At 55.9% G+C, this 18,366-nt stretch overlaps 1 protein-coding gene across 1 annotated transcript in view; it reads left to right on the forward strand.

Annotated features, from left to right (window-relative positions):
• Nucleotides 1–18,366, forward strand: part of LOC116950775 (dmX-like protein 2) — a 68,859-nt gene that overhangs the window by 41,613 nt on the left and 8,880 nt on the right. The window contains exons 28-51 of the mRNA XM_032968833.2: nt 306–603; nt 977–1,338; nt 2,141–2,397; nt 2,954–3,083; nt 3,248–3,655; nt 3,902–4,093; nt 5,111–5,187; nt 5,645–5,772; nt 7,265–7,645; nt 8,332–8,603; nt 9,142–9,332; nt 10,762–10,847; nt 11,224–11,428; nt 11,852–11,981; nt 12,652–12,714; nt 13,220–13,306; nt 13,950–14,071; nt 14,792–14,939; nt 15,321–15,381; nt 15,868–15,995; nt 16,404–16,484; nt 17,117–17,208; nt 17,369–17,421; nt 18,030–18,247. Of these exons, the coding sequence (XP_032824724.2) occupies nt 306–603; nt 977–1,338; nt 2,141–2,397; nt 2,954–3,083; nt 3,248–3,655; nt 3,902–4,093; nt 5,111–5,187; nt 5,645–5,772; nt 7,265–7,645; nt 8,332–8,603; nt 9,142–9,332; nt 10,762–10,847; nt 11,224–11,428; nt 11,852–11,981; nt 12,652–12,714; nt 13,220–13,306; nt 13,950–14,071; nt 14,792–14,939; nt 15,321–15,381; nt 15,868–15,995; nt 16,404–16,484; nt 17,117–17,208; nt 17,369–17,421; nt 18,030–18,247 (4,170 nt within the window). The remainder of the gene's footprint in view (nt 1–305; nt 604–976; nt 1,339–2,140; nt 2,398–2,953; nt 3,084–3,247; nt 3,656–3,901; nt 4,094–5,110; nt 5,188–5,644; nt 5,773–7,264; nt 7,646–8,331; nt 8,604–9,141; nt 9,333–10,761; nt 10,848–11,223; nt 11,429–11,851; nt 11,982–12,651; nt 12,715–13,219; nt 13,307–13,949; nt 14,072–14,791; nt 14,940–15,320; nt 15,382–15,867; nt 15,996–16,403; nt 16,485–17,116; nt 17,209–17,368; nt 17,422–18,029; nt 18,248–18,366) is intronic.

The raw sequence follows: 18,366 nt of genomic DNA on the forward strand, positions 1-18,366 counted from the left end.
AGTCATTCTCTCCCTTGTTGAGAGTGAGCGAACACCGTGCACAAGTCGAAATGATTCATTATTATTAGTACACTTTCATGGACCACCGTGCAGTTTAAATATCTGGTGTATTGTCAAATAAATTACACGTGCAATGAGTTCCGCAGGCCACTTCCCACGGCCTTACAGAGCACAGGCCCGGGAATCACTGCCATAGCAAATCGGAACCCTCAGCTCGGCGTGGACTGGCACAGCGGTGAACACACTCGCCATTTCTTCACCTGCCTAAGTCGGCCCCCGTAACCCTCTCCCTAAATCCCACGCAGGTGTGCCTGGAGAAGCTGAACGACATCCAGCTGGCGTTGGTAGTCGCACGACTGCAGGAGTCCAACACGGACGCACCAGCCACCTACCGGTCCATCCTGGGGTGCCGCGTTTTGGGCCGAAACGAGCTGTCGGGGGCCGATGCCGCCGCTACGCCGGAGCTCGCTGAGCTGACGAGGGCCTGCGAGCTGCGCAAGGACCGCGATCCCTTTCTACGCAGCATTGCATGCTGGGTAAAAAGTGACTACCCCGGAGCCCTGGACGCACTGCTGGAGCAGCCGGATTCTGCTTGCGACGCCGGTAAATGAGCCGACTTAGATAGCGGTGCAAAGTTTCGTCAGCTCTCCGCTCTTAATGAATCTCAAGACTTGTCTTGGAGAGTACCCCACTTGACGAGAGTTTTGCCGGTTTCCTGTTTGGAGGATGTTTGTTGTGTGGGAGGAGCAGCGATGTTATCTCTAGAAAATCCACGCACTGAAAATAATATTTCGGGAGACCAATTAAATATTTTGTTTATATTTTCATTTAAAAATAATTTCCCCCAAAGTCACCATTATTTCCTGTACATGGTATGTGCGCTTACGCGATTTAGATGATTGGCATTGGTTCAATGACTGAACCAATGACTGAACCAATGTCAAATTAAACTCCATGGTTCAATTTTTCTGCACAGACGAAGACGGCGGCAGTGGCGGCAGTGACGGCAGTGGCGGCAGTGGCGGTAGCGGCGGCGGCAGCGCCTCGCCGGGCCTGTGCAGCCCGGGCGTCTTCAACTTCTACAACTTCCTGCGCGGCCACCCGCTCATCGTGCGCCACCACATGCTCTCCCACGGCGGCGCCGGCCAGCGGCCCGCCGATACCATCAGCCTTCGCGAGCGCCGGCTGTTCTTCGCGACGGCGAGCACCCACCTCAAGTCGGGCTGCCCGCTGCTGGCGCTTGACGTGCTCCGGCGGATGCCACATGCCGAGAAGGAGGTGGTGACCGTCACCAGCGCCAGGGGCGGCGGGAGATTGCCGTTGGAAAATGGACATGTGGTGAGCGCGCCCCAACGCTGCCCCTTGCACTCGGGGGTTAGGGTTGGAGCTTCATGGGTAGGGTGGCAAGGCAGGTCAATAAATGATGCATAGCTAGACAGGTCGCTATGTATGTATGTTTTGAGATTAAAGGCTAGATAGTTCAAGAGTTGGACTGATAGATGGAGGAGGGTCCATAGGTTGGTAGAAATGGGGTAGGACTGTTCGCCTCTACTACCGCTCTGCTGACCAGCATGGTGAAGTTTGGTCAGACAAGCCGCACGACTGACACTGCGTGGGATGGCATTTGTTCATTTTGATGAAACAGTATTATTATACTATAGACCTATATTTAGTATGAGAGTTGTGTAATTCGAGATATACTCTTTGGTTCTATTCGGTAAAGTTACGTAGGTAAAAAATAAAACAACAAAAATCACGATGTTTCGAGATATCGCTCCAGTCATTGCTTATCCGCTCCACCATCCCAACTTACTTCCTGCGACTGGTTTCCTACTGTGTTGTCTAACCGGTGAGAGTCAGGTGATTGGTGACTGGTAAGTGGCTAGTGTCACTAGTGGGTAGCCCACTAGTGATGACTCACCTCATTTCCACGTCGTTCTTGGTGATGGCATTTGCACATCTGCTGTGCAGCAGCTGCGGGATGTGGCAGAGGGCACAAAGCGTTGGCGACGTTTGGTGGCCTTAAGCGGCTTTGGCCACGATCGTATCTTGACCTTGATCGCTCGTAAACAATCAATGAGATGCCTCAATGCCGTAGGCCCCTTAAGTTTGACCCGCAACCCCTTACCCCCCCCCCCAGCACGGTGGCAGCAGCGTGTGGGGCACGGCGGGCGCCCACCCATCGAGTGGGCACCACACGGCGGAGAGCGCCGATTGGGCCAGCTCGGCCATGACGGTGGCGGACGAGCCCCTGGAGCTGAGCTGGGACAGCGAGGAGGACGAGGAGGAGGAGGACGAGGAAGACGACGACGACGAAGATCAGGGGATCACCATGAAGAAGACGAGAGCGTTCAAGAAGGGCACCGCCGACGTCGCGGAGAGCGACGTGGAGAAGAGGTGACGTCAGCGTTTTGTTAAGGACGCTCCCAGTGGGATCGCTCGCTCGTTCGTTCGTTGCCGTTGGGAGAGAGTTCTCCGCTTGGCTGTCAGGTTTCGTGCCCTAACCTCCAACCCAACGGGCTAGGGTTGTTCCGGCACTCTTTCATAAAATTGCTCATCACGGATATGAGCAGATCACTCGTGGTTGGGTGCAAAGATTGGAGTCCAAAACCATTTCATTGAAGGCCCACCCCCAGGTTTTTTAGCTGACCCAGGTTTAAATGCTGCAGTCACCCTCACTCCTGCAGGAGTGTGTTGTGCAACGCTTGAGTTACAGACTTCCTCCATCTTTGATCGTAATTATACTCAGCACTAACCAAACACGTCGTAGGCTTTAGCAGCCAAAATCATGGCTCAGAAGCTATATTTGGCAGAGACTGCATTACATGGCCTCACCCAAAAATCAATACGTGGCATTTACCTCTTATTTTGGGCTACAACACTGACACAATAACCATACATGATTGGCAAACCCGCCACTGAGCGACCGCTCTCTCTCTCCCATCTTCCACAGGCCAGAGTCTCTGCCGCCTGCACCGCTGGGCACAGACGGATACGTGGACGTGATGGCGGAGCAGATGAAGTTCCGCGCGTGCCTCAAGCTGCTCGTGGACGAGCTGCGCACGCTGGCGACAGGATATGAGGTGCGGCCAGCCCCCGGGACCACGTCGGGTGCCGTCCACGGTCTCCTGCCTGACTCGTTCGCTCACCCAAACATGCAACTCGCCCGAGCACGCAACTCGTCCAAACACGCGACTTAGCCGAGCTCAGAACTCACCTGTACACACCGACTTGCCTGTGCCCCCAGGTGGACAGAGGCAAGCTGCACGTGCAGCTGTGCCACTGGCTGGAGCGCGAGGTCGCCACGCTGCAGGAGGTGTGCGGTTATCCCGGCGACCTGCACGGCACCGCCACCGGCTCGCTGGATACGGTTGCCGAGGACACCGAATCAAAGTTGTCCGGCGCCACGGACGCTTGTCCCTTTATTGGTGGTGGTGGGAGCGGCGGGGTGACGCCGGACGACACGGAGGCTTGGCGCGAGCAGCACAGCCTACATGCCAGGCAGCTGCACGCGGCGCGCCGGCGCCGCTGGCTGTGCGCCAACCTGCCGCTGCTGCACATGTTCCTGGGTTACTGCAGCCTGCACGGCGCGCAGGGCGGCGGCCTGGCCTCCGTGCGCGTCGAGCTGCTCTTCCTCATACAGGAGTCGCAGCAGGTGACGCGCGTGGCCAGTGCGCGTGTGTGTGTGTGTGTGTACACGTGTGCGTGGAGAGGTGGCGCCGTGGTTAGCGTTTGCGCTGTGCTACGAACCCGGCCACCTGAGTTCGATTCTCGCTCGCGACCAATAAAAGTGGTGAATATTTAAACCGGTTCTGGGCTGCCTCCTAGGTCGACTAGGGAGGCCTTCATCCAGCAGTGCAGTGACCAGGGCAACCACGTGTTGTCTTTACGTTGCAACCAGGAGGCGGTGCTGAAGCAGCTGCACTCGCGGCTGCCGCTACCGACCATGCTGCCACTCATCTCGGCGTCGCTCGCCACTCTCAAGACTGTCATTTCCAACCCGGTGCTGCACGTCGCCAATCTCGCGCACGACATCCTGCGCACCGTCAGCGACATGCCGACACCCCCCGAGCCACCCAAGGACAACCCGCAGGCAAGTTGGGGTGTGGGTGGTGGGGGTGGTGGGGGGGGTGGGACAGTGGTGGTGGTGGTGATGGCGACGGTGCGTGGCCATAGCCCTATACCACGGTTCCCATGACTGCTGGGAAGCGAGCCAACCCCGGCGAGCGGTACTGCGAGCCCACATTAGTCGACGTGCTGGGCCAAACGAGCATCGACCGGCCCATGTGGCTTGAATGTAGTGGGGCCACCTTGCTCCTGATCATGAGAGAGCTGCGCACTTCTTAGCCTGGCCACCCACGGAACCGGTTGTGACGTCGCGGGGCAAACGCGCGGGGGAGCGATGCCCCGGCGGCCACCGGCGTCTCTCGCTGAAGACATCTTCAGGGCGGAGTGTTTGTTTAAACAAACAATTCGCTCACGGCACTACGATTCCCGCAGCCTGGAGTCTATATTTCTTCGCTGTTGGTCAGTGACGAGGCTACCAGATCCTGTCCCGGACCTCTCCTAGATAGACTCGGCATTAAATGTGTTTGTTTAAACAAACAATTCGCTCACGGCACTACGATTCCCGCAGCCTGGATTCTAGATTTCTTCGCTGTTGGTCAGTGACGAGGCTGCCAGATCCTGTCCCGGACCTCTCCTAGATAGACTCGGCATTAAATTAGGTCTTATTCTTAGCTCTTTCGGTAAAGTCACGTTGAAGGGAAACAATAAAATAATAAAATATATAAAACAATAAAAATTTTCACGACGTTTCGACCATAACACAAACGGTCGTCATCAGGTGTGTCGGTTTGCATAAATTTATGCAAACCGACACACCTGATGACGACACACCTGATGACGACCGTTTGTGTTATGGTCGAAACGTCGTGAGAATTTTTATTGTATTATATATTTTATTATTTAATTGTTTCCCTTCAACGTGACTTTACCGAAAGAGCTAAGAATATTAATTACTGCAGTCACGAAAGCTTTAAATCAAAATTTCAATTAGGTCTGTTGTGATGTGTAAATCTATCCCTTCGTCTCATCCCCTGCCCGACAGGTTCACATGATCTACGTGCTGGCCGCGTCGCTCTCCGCGTGCGTTTACCAGTCCCTCTGCGACAGCCACAGCTTCAGGTAAGCGCTGCCCTTAATTTAAATCTCAGTGCATCGGTCATCGTTGCAACTCGTGTAGCGGAGCAGTGCATCCTCTCACCGGTGAATAACAATCCCCGCGACCAAAACGTAGCTCGGTTAGATCAACGACTTTTTGATTGAGACGACGTCAGGTGTCGTCAGGACGAGATCCTGGAAGTCAGAAAGCCGACTACGTGTTAAATTGATAGATCAGATCGTTGCAAGGCCCGACCTAAAAAAAAAATCGATCATGAATCATAACATCGGTTGCGAAAACGCAGCGCGTCTCGTCGAAAGAGGTCACACGATGGGCGGACGTCGTCTCTGTGTTTGTGTGTGCGCTTGTGTATGTGCATGTGTGCGTGCCGGTGCGTGCGCGCGTGTGTGTGCGCATGTCCGCATGTGTGTGTGTGTGCGTGTGCGTGCGTGTGTGTGCGTGTGCGTGCGCGGAGATTAGCAGCGAGGCCGCAAGCTGCCCCTTCACGGGGCTCTCTTACAAGAGCTGCCTGCTCCGCGATCGCCTGCGCCAGCGCCATGAGAGCACCAGCAACCTGCAATCCACCTCTCTGCCCTCCCAGTGGCCGGGTACCTCGCGGCGCGGGCACACGCACGCACGCACACATGCACACGCACGCCCACACGCACGCACGCGCACACGCACGCACACACGCACGCACACACGCACGCACACACGCACGCACACATGCACACACATGCACACACACGCACACACGGGGGGGGGAGTGTGGAGGGTGACATGGCAGTGCCACATAGCACAGAGTGCATTTATGCAGGGTGGTCCAACAAGTCAGGGCACATCGGGTTAATTAATTTATTTGAACATTTTAATTGTTTATTCTTTAAGTAAATATTCCTGTGGGGTCACCTCAAATCTATCGTTTACAAACTCGACCAAGAACCCTCAATGAACTGTAAAGTCCTAAATTCGTTTCACACCTTTGGGCCACCCTGTATATTGCATCTAAATTGCGAACGCATTGTAAGACTCCGCACAAACCGGGGAGAAAGGTGCGCGTTTGAGAGTTTGAATGGAATGCTGGGTAGACTGCTGGAATTCACGCAGAGATGGAGTTGAGGTGACGTTTATGCTAGACGTGTGAATTAAGGCACTTGACTGCGAGAGAGGGTCATTGGCAGAAGATAAGGTTTGTAGCCCGGAACGAGGCATGGTTCTCGGCAGTGCCTACGGCCACAGGAGAGGAATTCCAGACAATGGGAGCAGCAGAGTAGAAGCAAGCTCGCGGCGGCCTTGCTTCTAGCAAAGTTTGAGAGTTTTGACAGAAGGCCTTGGTGGATGGAGTGGGGAATGCATGAAGGGAAGCAGAGCAAAATGAGAGCATTGAGGAATTTTCGTTGAATTGTGTGCAGGGTGGGCGAGGGCTCATTGCAGAGACAGGCGTTGGAGTGGTCTCCGTGGGTCGGGCGACCGAGTGGGAGACCTCAGGGCGGATGGTGGGAGACTGTGAGGCAGCTATCGGAGGTCGTTGTGTGTCCACTGCGCAGCAGCTGCGGGACCGGGCGGAGGGTAGAACGCGTTTGGCCATTTGTGGTGGCATCAGCGGCTTTGGCCAATATGACAACTTGACCATGACCAAGTGTATGAAGGACCTTGGCACTGGATTAGGAGCCAATGGAGGCATCTCCAGATTGGGGGGATGCTTCGGGGTGCCACGGTGGCGAGGTGATGTTATCTCCCTCGCCTTGTACGCAGGAGATCAAGGGTTCAATCCCGAACCCTGACGACGCCTGTTGTATATTTGGAGTTCGCATGATGTCTCTCTCTCCTTGTGTTGGTTGCATTGATTATTCTCCAATTCCTCCGGTTTTTCCCTCTACATTAAAAAAAAACACACGTGCAGATTATTTGGCTGCTACTATAAATTCCCACGCATGATGATCTCAGCCAGCTTGATCACGTGTGGCCAGGTCGCCTCTGCAAAATAGCTCGTAGCTCAGTGGGTTCCACCTAGTTAATAAAATAAGTGATGTCACTTCTCTAACTGCTCCACCCCCTCTCCTGCCCTCCTCATCCTCCCCCACCACTTCCTGTCGGCAGGCGTGACGCAGCTGCTGTCCCAGCTGCACGCGTGCCGCGACGAGGAGCAGCCGCCGCTGCGCATGCTGCTGTGCGAGGCGCTGCTCGCCGTCTTCCTGGGGATGCTGGGGCGCGCCCTCGCCACCAACGCCGCCGGCCGCCTCTACCGCCTGTCGGCGCGCCCGCTGGATGCACGCTCGTGGGCGTCGCTGTTCGGTGGCGCCGCCCGCGTGCCTCAGTGCGCCACGCCCTCCCCGGCGCAGACGCTGCCGCCGCCGCAGCAGCAGCAACAGGCGCCGTCGTCGTCGTCCTCCAAAGGGAATTCAACGGGAGAGGCGGTGAAGACGCAGCAGGGCAGCACGCGCAACCGTGCGCAGCAGCAGTCGGAGACGTCGTCCTCCGGTGGGTGGCGTTTGAGCGAAGGGAGCCGGCAGCGTCGCGGGGTGGATGGGGGGTGAGGGCAGCGAGCCAACAGATTTTTCTAAAATGTGTCGGCTATTCGAGTAAAATCGGTTCGTTCCTACGCTCGTGGCGCAATTCACCGGACCGTGGGTTTGCGAGCGTAGTTGGTTGTTTGCGATCTTTGCCAAGTAATGTAGGCAAGGTGTACGTATGAGAAAGGGTTGGTGGATCGCACAAATTTGCCAAGCGCCCAAACGTGTATTCCACAACGTGGCTCCCCCAGGAAGGAGGTGGCAGTCAAACAAATGCGGATGTGAGTTCGTCCAATCGGTGTGGCCACCTTTGTCTCGGGTGAGTCCCTAATAGCAACACAACTTCATTCTAAAGTTTCATGCAAATTGGGTCCTCATCTTTACAAGAGTTACTGTGCCCACCTCCCCACCCCCACCGTTACCGATGGCCAGAAGGACAGAGACAACACGTGAACGCGAAAACGATTTTGGAGACTTGATTACATGAGCGGACATTTATCCTCTTTAGACATAGAAGATGGCTTATCAGAAGTCTTAGTAATAATAATTGATTTTACACAAAGGTCATGTGTGAATGTATGTATGCTGAACTTCTTTTGCACCGTACCTAGCCAGCCGGTCGTGATCGATGTGTGACGGGTACTGCTCGTGCAGGTGGCCGGATCCGGGCAGACGAGGCCAGCAAGCACCGGCACCGGCTCAACATGCGCATCCTGGTGACGTCGCCGTCGCCGCCAAGCACGGCCACACCCACGCAGCGCGCGGTCGTAAGCACGGTGTCCGGCAGCAGTGGTGGCGGCGGCGGCGCCGGCGGCAGCGTGGAGCTGGGCGGCTCGTGGGCGCAGTCGCCGCTCACGCCGTGCGCCAACTTCCGTGAGGTGTTTGTGCCACCCGAGCTCAGCATCTGGGACTACTACATGGCCAAGGTGAGGCTGTGGAGGAATTCGTCTGTGTGCGTTTGCACGAGAGCATGTGTCCGTGGCGAGCGGTGGTGTAGCGGTTATCGAGCCGCGCTACGAACCCGGCGACCCGAGTTCCATTCCCGCTCACGCCCAACACCAGTGACGATTATCTGAAACGGTCCTGGGCCTCCCCTCGGTTGTCACAGCCTCGAATGGGTACCTGGTGTAGTGTGTAAACATCGCCACTGGGAAGACAAAGGCAACCAGTTGTGGTGCTGGGCACCAACTCCCTCGTGTGCCGTGCCGGCCTTCAGCACTTATGATGAACAGAAAGTGCTCGGGCATGTGTCAGGCGGCTCACTGCCTGGCTGCTCTATTCCCGCTCGTCTGTGGTTCTTCCTCTAAGCCATCCTCTCTCTGCGAGAGCGGCAGCGACGTTACAAGTTGTAGCTATTATTCCTACTACGATGCTAAAGAGTGTACAATTACAAAGGGGTAGGGTGTTGCCGTGCCTGTGTCACATGACCCGTCTCCCGTCCCTCGCCTCTTGGTGGGCGCCCAGCCATTTGTGGCGTCCGACGACGGCTTGGGCTACGACTCGGACGAGAGCGAGGAGAGCGAGGAGGAGGAAGAGGAGGAGGAGGACGGGGGAGACGAGGAGGCCGACTACGACCCGATCCTCGACAAGGACGACGAGAGGGTGACGCGGCGCCGCTCTCGCGAGCACGAGCACTCGGACCCCAACTCCTACAGGTACCGGCAGCACCGGCAGCATGAGGGCCATTTCCACGAGCGAAGAAACGTGAAACAATAACCCTGGCGCCCTTGCGAGTGCGACGTCAACAACATCACTATCGGTGTGTTGGGGGATACACCATGGAGTACCGGAGTGTGGAGATGTCAACAGCGGTTGGCGTATAGATAGACTTGCCCCCGCTTGCTCCCTCCACCGCCATCTGCGCCATAGGATTGTGGAATCCATCATTGATTCACGGGTTGAGTCAAATGGTCTCAATCGTTTACATTTCTCGTTGGGACTTGGCTTTGGCCATAATTCCTCTGGAGTCAATGAAACAAGTACCGTAATAAGGTTATTTTGGTTATATCGCGTAAATATAGATGTGTCGTTAAACCCGCCCACCACCTGACACAGCCAAATAGTAAGGTTTGCCACGTAAACACAACATGCAATTCGTTACTGGTATAGCACACCGGTGTGTTGGAGAATGAACCCACAACATTTACAATTCGAGTACGACGTTTAACCGGTAATTACAACTAGCATCATCAGGCGACAGAATTGTGGAGAAATCCTCCTATTTCGGTCTTAAATAGAGGGATAAATGTGATGTCATCATTTGTGAGCCAATCAGATACAAAGACCAGAGGGAGGTGGTTAAGTACCACTTCATGGACCGACCCTCGTCGTAAACAGGAGATGAGCAGCAATGCTTCAATGTTCTATTGCAAGCCCTGTTGAACATGGTTCACCATGTGGTGAAACTCGCAAAGCATGAAGGGAATTGCGTGTGTTATGGGTTTACATGACCACTGCAGCCACTAGTGGCCGCTACTTTCGACACCAATTTTTTTATGGAATGGCGACACTGAATCGCGACGAATTTGTGGAATTGCAGAGGTCGGGAATCGTTACCCCCCCTAGCTAGCGCACAGGTTATGAGTCATGCGTCTGGCTTTGTGTGTGGTGCCGGCCACCCACCCTCTCGTGTGCCGTGCCGGCCGTCATAGGTACTACTCGCTAACAGCACTTGCCCCTACAGTCTGTTAAGGCTACACGAGAGATCTTTGTCTTTTGTTTTGCACCACACATGTCTGTATTTTAACATTTTACATCTCAGGTTGAGTACGTTCGTGCGTTAGTTCTGTCCATCTGGCCTTCCCTAACAGGGGTAAGGTCATGTGTGATAACTCAATCTGAACAAAACTGTCGCGTAAAGTTGTGTTGCTATTCGGAACTCACCCTGGGCAAAACCAGACACACAGATAAAACCATGACCCAAAAACTTGGGACACACAAACCGGAGCAAACCCTCGAACAAAGCCGTCAAGTTTCGTACCGCTGGTTCAAAGCTTCCGAAGACAAACGCATATCGTAATCCGTGCGCGTGCCGAATTTTACGCAAATCGTCTCCCTTGATTTTGCCGCCGCCGTGTGCCACAGCTGGTGCCTCATGAGGCTGGTGGTGGTGCGGCTGGCCATCACAAACATGCGCGGCTTCTTCCCCATGGCCGGACTCGAGATGTCAGGTGAGCGGCTCACTGTCTGTCCGTGGTGGGGGTGTGGTGCGGGTGCTTATAGTGTTGGTGGTCATGCGGTAGTGCAGCGGTTGGCGTGCTGCGCTACGAACCCGCCGACCCGAGTTCGATTCCCTTGACCAATAACGGTGAGGATTAGCTGAACCGGCCCTGTCGCCATTTTTAAAGGTGTTTGAGTAACCGATTGCAAAAAGTATAAATTTTCATCTTTGCCAAATTTTTTATTTTTATCACTATTGACCAATCATCCCAGCTCGAGTCGTTATCAACTTCCGGTTGTCAGTAAACCCACCGTCCCCACCATTTCATCGGTGCCGCCCCTCTCCCCCGACCCCTGACCCCCTCCCCTTCCCACGCAACCCCGCAGACCTGCCGTCGTGCTCCCCGCTCTGCCACATGGCGCTGTGCACGCTGAGCCAGTGGGAGCAGGCACTGTGCGCGCGCCTCGAGGCCACGCCGGGCCCTCCCGACGACTACATCCCCACGCTGGGTGCTCACACGGGCGACGGGCCTGCCGGACCGGCCATCCTGCGCTACAAGGCCATGCTGGAGCCAGGCAACACGCCCTTCAGGTGGGCCGTGACGGCTGCGAGTGCCATGAGTTCTCACAGGCGGGAGCATGGGAGAGATTATTCTGCATGTTGTGGTGATGGTAGTGTGTATGTGTGTGTGTAGTTTGGGTGGGGAGCGGCAGTGCAGTGGTTAGCGTGCTGCGCTAGGAACCCGCTGACCCGAGTTGGATTCCCTCGACCAATAACTCTGACGATTATCTGAATCGGTCCTGGGGCTTCCCTAGGTTGACTCGGCCTCAAATGTGTACGTCGTGCATTGTGTGAACGTCAGCACTGGGGAGACAAAGGCGGCCAGGTGTTGTGCTGGCAACTCCACCCACGCATGTGTCGTGCCAGCCTTCATAGGTGCTCGCTAACAGCACTTGCCCCAGCAGTCTGTGAAGGCTATAAGGGACGGGGGTCTTTGTCTTTGTGTGCCCGCAGTTCGCATCGCCGCTCGGCACTGGCAGCCAAACGCTTGTGGCAATTCCTGGTGCGGCACGAGTCAATGCAGGAGACCTTCATCAGGCACATCTTCACTCGCGCGCACCACCGCCACCAGCAGCAGCAGCAGGTTTGTACAACCATTGCACCGCTTCCCCACAACCACCTACACCAACAACGGCACCAGCATCACCACTTGCAGCAGCAGGTGTGTTCACTCCCGCTGTACTGCATCCCCACTAACCTGTACAATAATACTTCCACCACCGACACCACCACTGCTACCAGCAGCAGCTGTGTACAACCACGGCACTATCTCCCCGCTACCCCCCATAGAAACAATTCCACCAGCAACAGCACGGACACCAACAGCACCAACACAAACACTTAATGTCAACACAACCACTGATGCCCATCAACACCAACAAAAACTCCACCACTAACAACACCATCAGCACAGCAGTAGCAGTAGCCGGAGGTCTGAATCAACAGCAGGTCACTACCAGCAGCAGGTCATACCCAACACCACCTGTACCGTGGGTTACAGGCCAAGGGTTGGCGAGTCGTGTTTGGGCAGTTGTTTTTTGAGTTATGACGCCCGGGTTGATATTCTTAACGCCTTATTCTCCATATGTAATAGCCACCGCAGAGAGGGAACCACCAAAGTTGTTGATTGTCTCACCACCACGACATCGTGAGCCATCGTGGTGGGGAGTTAAGGGTGGTGGCAGTTGGGGTGAATTCACTTGACATGCAATGCCCTGACTCGATCTTCCCCGGAACACCGCTCCGCTCGACAGGAGGAGGAGTCCTCTTCATCCGGGAACCTCAACTATGTGACCGAAGACCACGGAAGCAACAGGGTGAGTTGTCCGATGGAAGCACTGCCACGACGGCACAGTGATATCGATGTTGGGCTCGTACGTTTTCCCAAACCCGGCAATGAGAGCCGTGCGGTTTAGTGAGACTGTTATTGAGAGTGCAGTGGTTTGAGCGAGTCGGTATTGCGACTGGGCTGGTTTGTAAATGTACGTGTACAGCTTTGTGCCAATCCACTGCTGGAGGACGATGGCCGCTCCCCCACCCCGTGCGGGTCGCGGGGGTTGTTTGACTGTAATTCACCTCGCTGGCAAACGCAGGTTTGTTAATGCGGGGATTACAGACGTGTGGGCGTAGTGCAGTACAACGATGGGCTTTGCAGCACGGCCCTCTGCCGCCCACACCGTCGCACCGCGCCGGTTGAGCGAGACTGCCGACGATGGCCGCGTAGTTTAGTTCTCCGCCTTTGGGGTTGGCGGAGCTTGTTGTACGTGGAGTTGCGTGGCGAGTCTCACGCCGCCGCCACCGTGGTCGTCTCCGTGATTTCAGACGGAGCTGAGCGCCGGCTCCCCCATCACGCGAGCGCGGATCGTGCACAAGGAGACTGACATCATCACCGCCTTCGCCATCAACCGGGTACCCCGAGCTTGACCCCACCCGTCGTGTCTCTCTGAACACATATGGCCTCCAACATCACGTTCCGTGTTTGTGTGATCGTGTCAGCTGGAAATTATTCAGTATCTTACTATCGTCATCATTGGCCTATGTCAATCCACTGCTGGATGAAGACCCCTCCCCAAGCTGTCGCAATCTCTTGACCGTGTTGTACAAATAAAATTGAAACATAAATAATCGTGCAGTCTCCACTCTCAATTCAAAACAAGAAGCTGTTTAATTATTTCATGACTTTGTCTTGCACTCCGTGAGCATAAATATAACAGCGCATCATTTGCATAAATTCTAGATAATCAATTCTGAAACATATCGTGAGAATCAGAATTAGATGCGAATCAATGCGTCGCTGCTACATGCCCTTGTTTCTACTATGTGGGCCTTAAAACGCAAACAACGCTTTGCTGAAGAGGTCGCGTGAAGTTGAAGCCAACAATCCGGGATTATCTTTATCAAACCAATGGCACCGTAGCCAGCACTCATCTGGCCGATTGCACGTAGGTTAACGCTCCCCCCCCCCCTCCCAAGTGGTGTTTGTTGCGAAGCAACCCAGCGGATTGCCCGCGCTTGAACGTGTGGCTAACGTTGTCTGATTGTGCTTGGGCAGGCGAATCCGTCTTGCCTGGCCGCAGCCTCGGCCCACGAGGTGCTGGAGCTGGACCTGTCGTCCATCTTGTCGTCGAGCTGCCAGGCCTGGGTGGAGGAGGAGTCCGAGTCAGAGGGCAGCAGGTGACCTTTGACCCAGCCGCCCCCCTACCAATCGAGTGGCGTGTGCGACGTTACCGCCTGTCGTGTTGACCCGCGAACGCCCGTCCACCGCCTGTTGGCGTTGGCCGATCGGTGGCAACCTCGACCAAAACGCTCCAAATGAGTTGTAGCTATGACCGTGGTAAAGTTAATGGCACTCGGCTTCACTGGCTCGTCGGTAAGACACCTGCTGGGCTCTGTTCACGTAGCCTGGTTGTGAAGTTTCATCATCAGTCTCGGTAAATCCACTGCTTGATGAGTTCCGCAGGAGATAATGCCAAACTGCTTCCAAGGTCACTTAAAGTGACCTTTTTTATCGACACCCTAGGGACATACACATGCTTTCGCACATCTGCTGCAGAAAAAAGTTAATTGCAATGCAATAACACTTAAATTTGGTAATTAAAAAGAATATCAAAGCAGGAATTTATTTTGCGGACCCGCCCATACTAGCCATCTGTGAACATGTGCTTCATAGCTCATTGGATTCCTCCAGTCTAAAGATTCTGACTGATCCACATTAAACGTAGGCATAATTTGATGCCGTGTTTTAAAGTCATCAACTCGCTGCACTCGAGAACCCTTTTGAATCCAGGGTCTCAGCGACGCCGGCTCGGCGCTCTGACCTCTGAGCCCCACCCGGCGCCACCTCCGCGGGATAAACTCATTGACATCAGCGTTGTTGTCACGTTGACCCCGCAGTAACGAAGACTTCCTGGTGGTCTACACTAAGGACGACGCGTTCCGCAGCTCCAGCATCGGCAGCTTTCACACGAACAGCCCCTACACGCCGAGCAGCACGGGCACCACCAGCTCAATCGGCGGACAAACGGGCAGAGGGCCCACCATGGTACGGTTCTACTCTAGACAAACCAGACATTCTACCACTATGTTACGACGTGGATAATAGAGGCAAGGCAGCCGTCTACGGTACGATCTGAATTCTAGAGGTCAGACGAGGGGACGCTGTACGGTGTGAGCTACATTCTGGTCCTCGACGGCATCACCCACATCGATAAACCTCATTGCGCTACCTAAGCGGTGGGGGACGAGGGTCGTGCTGTCCACTGCGTATGTGCCCCTTGAGTCTGCAGCCGGCGAGTTGTGGTGTGCGGGGCAAGGGTAACGCGCGTTCGGGCCGTCTTGGTGATGTGTGGGTGCCGTGACGCCGCCTCCTCCTCGCTATCGTTGTTGTCGTTGCCGCCCCCCCCCCCCCTCTCCCTTCCGAAAGCTCCTGCGGCGGAACCTGAGCAACGTGCGGAGGATGGCGAGCCACCCGATATTGCCGTACTGTGAGTGGGCGCCACCACGCACGCACCGCACTGCACTGCGCCGCGTGCCCACGGGTTAACCGAGCGGCCAACCGCGCATTGCCGCCCTGGCTGCCCGGTTGTCCCCGGCGCTCGTTGTTGATGGTGCCGGGCAACCCGCTTGTGTCGTTCCAGGCTGTGCCTCGGCATTGCCCTCTCGCCACATTTCCCTGCCTTGAGTGCCCCTCGCCCAACCCCCTTCACCCTCAATGTAGTTTTAGTGTTCTTTAATTTTACAAAGCGTCTTGAGATGCGATTAAAATTAGTTGCCACATGTACACTCGTTTTGTTATTGCGCTACCGACTCGTTGAACGTAATTGATCAGTTTATTTTTGCCCTCCCCCCGCCCGCCGCTGCTTGTCGTAACAATGCTCCCGTGTGCCGCGCCGGCCTCAATGGGCCGCTCGCTGACGACGCTCGCCCCGACGTGCTGTGTGATCCCCACGGCCCGCTGCGTGTCTTTGCAGATGTGACGGGCGGGCAGGACGGCAGCGTGCGCGTGTTCGAGTGGGGTCACGCGGAGCAGCTTCAGGTCATGAGGCCTCCGCCCGCGCCCCGCGTCACCCGCTTGCGTTTCTGCGCCCAGAGCAACCGGGTAAATCTCACTTGGTTTGTTCACGCACACGCGATTCGGTGCCTGGATCGCGGGCTGGAGGAGGGGATTGTAATTGATGGAACCATTACTGGCCGACCCGTTGCCACCGCGTCCATTTCTGTAGCTTTCCTGCCTCCCTCTCTCCCTCCACGGTCCTCCGCTATATCTCGACGTTTCTCCTCCCTCCACCTCCCACTGATCTCCGAACTCGCCCGCCGTGACACTCGCTGCCAGATCGCAGTCCCCTCCGATTCTCGCCTCAAGCCGCCGCTCGGCCTAACGACGCTCCCGTGCTTGTGTGCGCATGTGTGCATGCGTGTGTGTGCGTGCGTGTGTGTGCGCATGTGTGCGTGCGTGTGTGTGTGCGCATGTGTGCGTGCGTGTGTGTGTGTGTGCGTGCGTGAGCAGAAGTTTGGGGTGACGGATGGTGATGGCTTCCTGAGTCTGTGGCAGCTCGACCTCACAAACAAGAACCCCAAGCCCTACCTGGTGCGTGCCCCACAACAAAAACAACAACAACAAATACGGTATTGTACTTGTTGTTGTGTAGCAGTTAGCGCGCTGCGCGACGAACCTGGCAACCCGAGTTCGATTCCCGCTCACGGCCAAAGCAGCGACGATTAAAGAACAGGTCCTGGGCCTCCCCGAGGTTGACTTGGCTTCAGATGAGTATCTGGTGCGGTGTGTAGTAAACATCGCCAATAAGGAGACAAAGGCGGCTGGGCGTGGTGCTGGTCACCCAAACCCCTCATGTGCCATGCCGGCCTTCATAGGTGCACACTAACAGCACTTGCTCTTACAGTTTGTTAATGCTACACGAGAGGTCTTTGCGTGTTCATGAATATCTGCACGTTTAGTGGCGCTTGTTTCAATGCCGCGGCTACTCAAAAGCACTTTGCATCATATATCAACACCGTTCCAATGCCCTGCGGCTTGGTATAGCCTCGGGGGAGGGGGGGGCACCCCCAGTGTCAACCATCTCTGCACAGACGGCACAAGCTGTACGCAGCACCAGCCTGCATGCGGGCATAGCGCCTGCCAATCGGCAGGGCGGCGTTGCCCCCGTGGTTTTCCGAGTGATGTGCGGGTGACCTGTGCGCGTGCGTGTGCGTCGCCGACAGACCCTCAAATGCCACAGCCGTGACACCTTTGACTTCACTTTTCTGGGCTCCTCCAGCGTCGTGGCAACCGCCGGACAGTCGTCCGACGGCCGGTGAGCGACCATCGCTAACCGTTACGACCGGAATCGTTTGTCCTTTCGTTCGGTCATTCGTTCGTGAATTTGTTTATCAGACCTGTGTAGTGACGTTGATTCTGCGCGGTCACCGTGGTAGCAAATTGATATAACTGCGTTGTGCGTTTTTCCTGCGTAGGAACGTTCGCCTCTGGGACACCCTCGTGCCGCACAGGAGCAGCCTGGTGCACGGTACGCCTCGTCACACCCACGATAGCTAGCGGCGGCGCGCGCGTGTGTGTGTGTGCCCGCTCACTCGCACGGTCTCTCCTGCTGCCCTGCGGCGAGAGTCTGCGTGAAGAGCTACATCGAGGTGATGTGAGCCACGTACCCAGAAAACGTGGAACTTTGGGGTAACGTTGAGGCAACATTGACCCAGCGGTTCTACCCACATGCCAACGTTGCATGTGTTTTCTGGATAAAGGCTTCGCCCGGTGATTTCGTAAAGAGATCTCCTGCGAAGCGTTGCTCCGTCTCCCCCCGGTCACATTGATCTCTGATCTTCCACTTGTGAAGTAATCGCACAAGTGGCAGCAGTAAATAGACTCGTCCTCGCCATGGGAACGAGGAATTTCCACCACTTGCTCAGGGCTTATAAGCATGAGATGAGGGCCACCTTGCACTTATTGGAAATGTTGACGTTAACCTGAATAATTATAAAAACAGTAGGTCCCGGCCAGTTATTTGGCCGGGTATCAGAGCGGCGACGTAGTGATGATCGGCGCAGTGTGGGGGGGGGGGGTAGGGGGGTGGGGGGGGGTCACTGGTCGCTGATGTTACTTCCCTCGCCGCCGGCGCAGGCTTCCCGTGCCTAGAGGCGGGCGCTACGGTGCTGGGCTACGCGCCGCGCAGCCAGACGCTCATCGTGGGCGGCCGCAAGGGCCACGTGACGCTGCTGGACCTGCGGCAGCGCGTGGCGCGCCACACGGTGCAGGCCCACGAGTCGGCCGTGAAGGCCATCGCGGTGCACCCCGGCGAGGGCTTCTTCCTCACCGGCTCCGCCGAGGGGAACATCAAGGTGAGGGGCGCGTCGGCCGAAGTCCCGTTGCCAGGGCGAGCATTGACCTTCACGCCGACCCCCAACCCAACCCTGACCTTAACTCTAACCCTTAACTCAAACCCCGACCTTTAAACTAA

The sequence above is a fragment of the Petromyzon marinus genome, chromosome 40, assembly GCF_048934315.1.
Source record: "Petromyzon marinus isolate PM22_M1 ecotype Great Lakes invasive population chromosome 40, UKy_Petmar_22M1.pri1.0, whole genome shotgun sequence".
Taxonomy (NCBI): domain Eukaryota; kingdom Metazoa; phylum Chordata; class Hyperoartia; order Petromyzontiformes; family Petromyzontidae; genus Petromyzon; species Petromyzon marinus.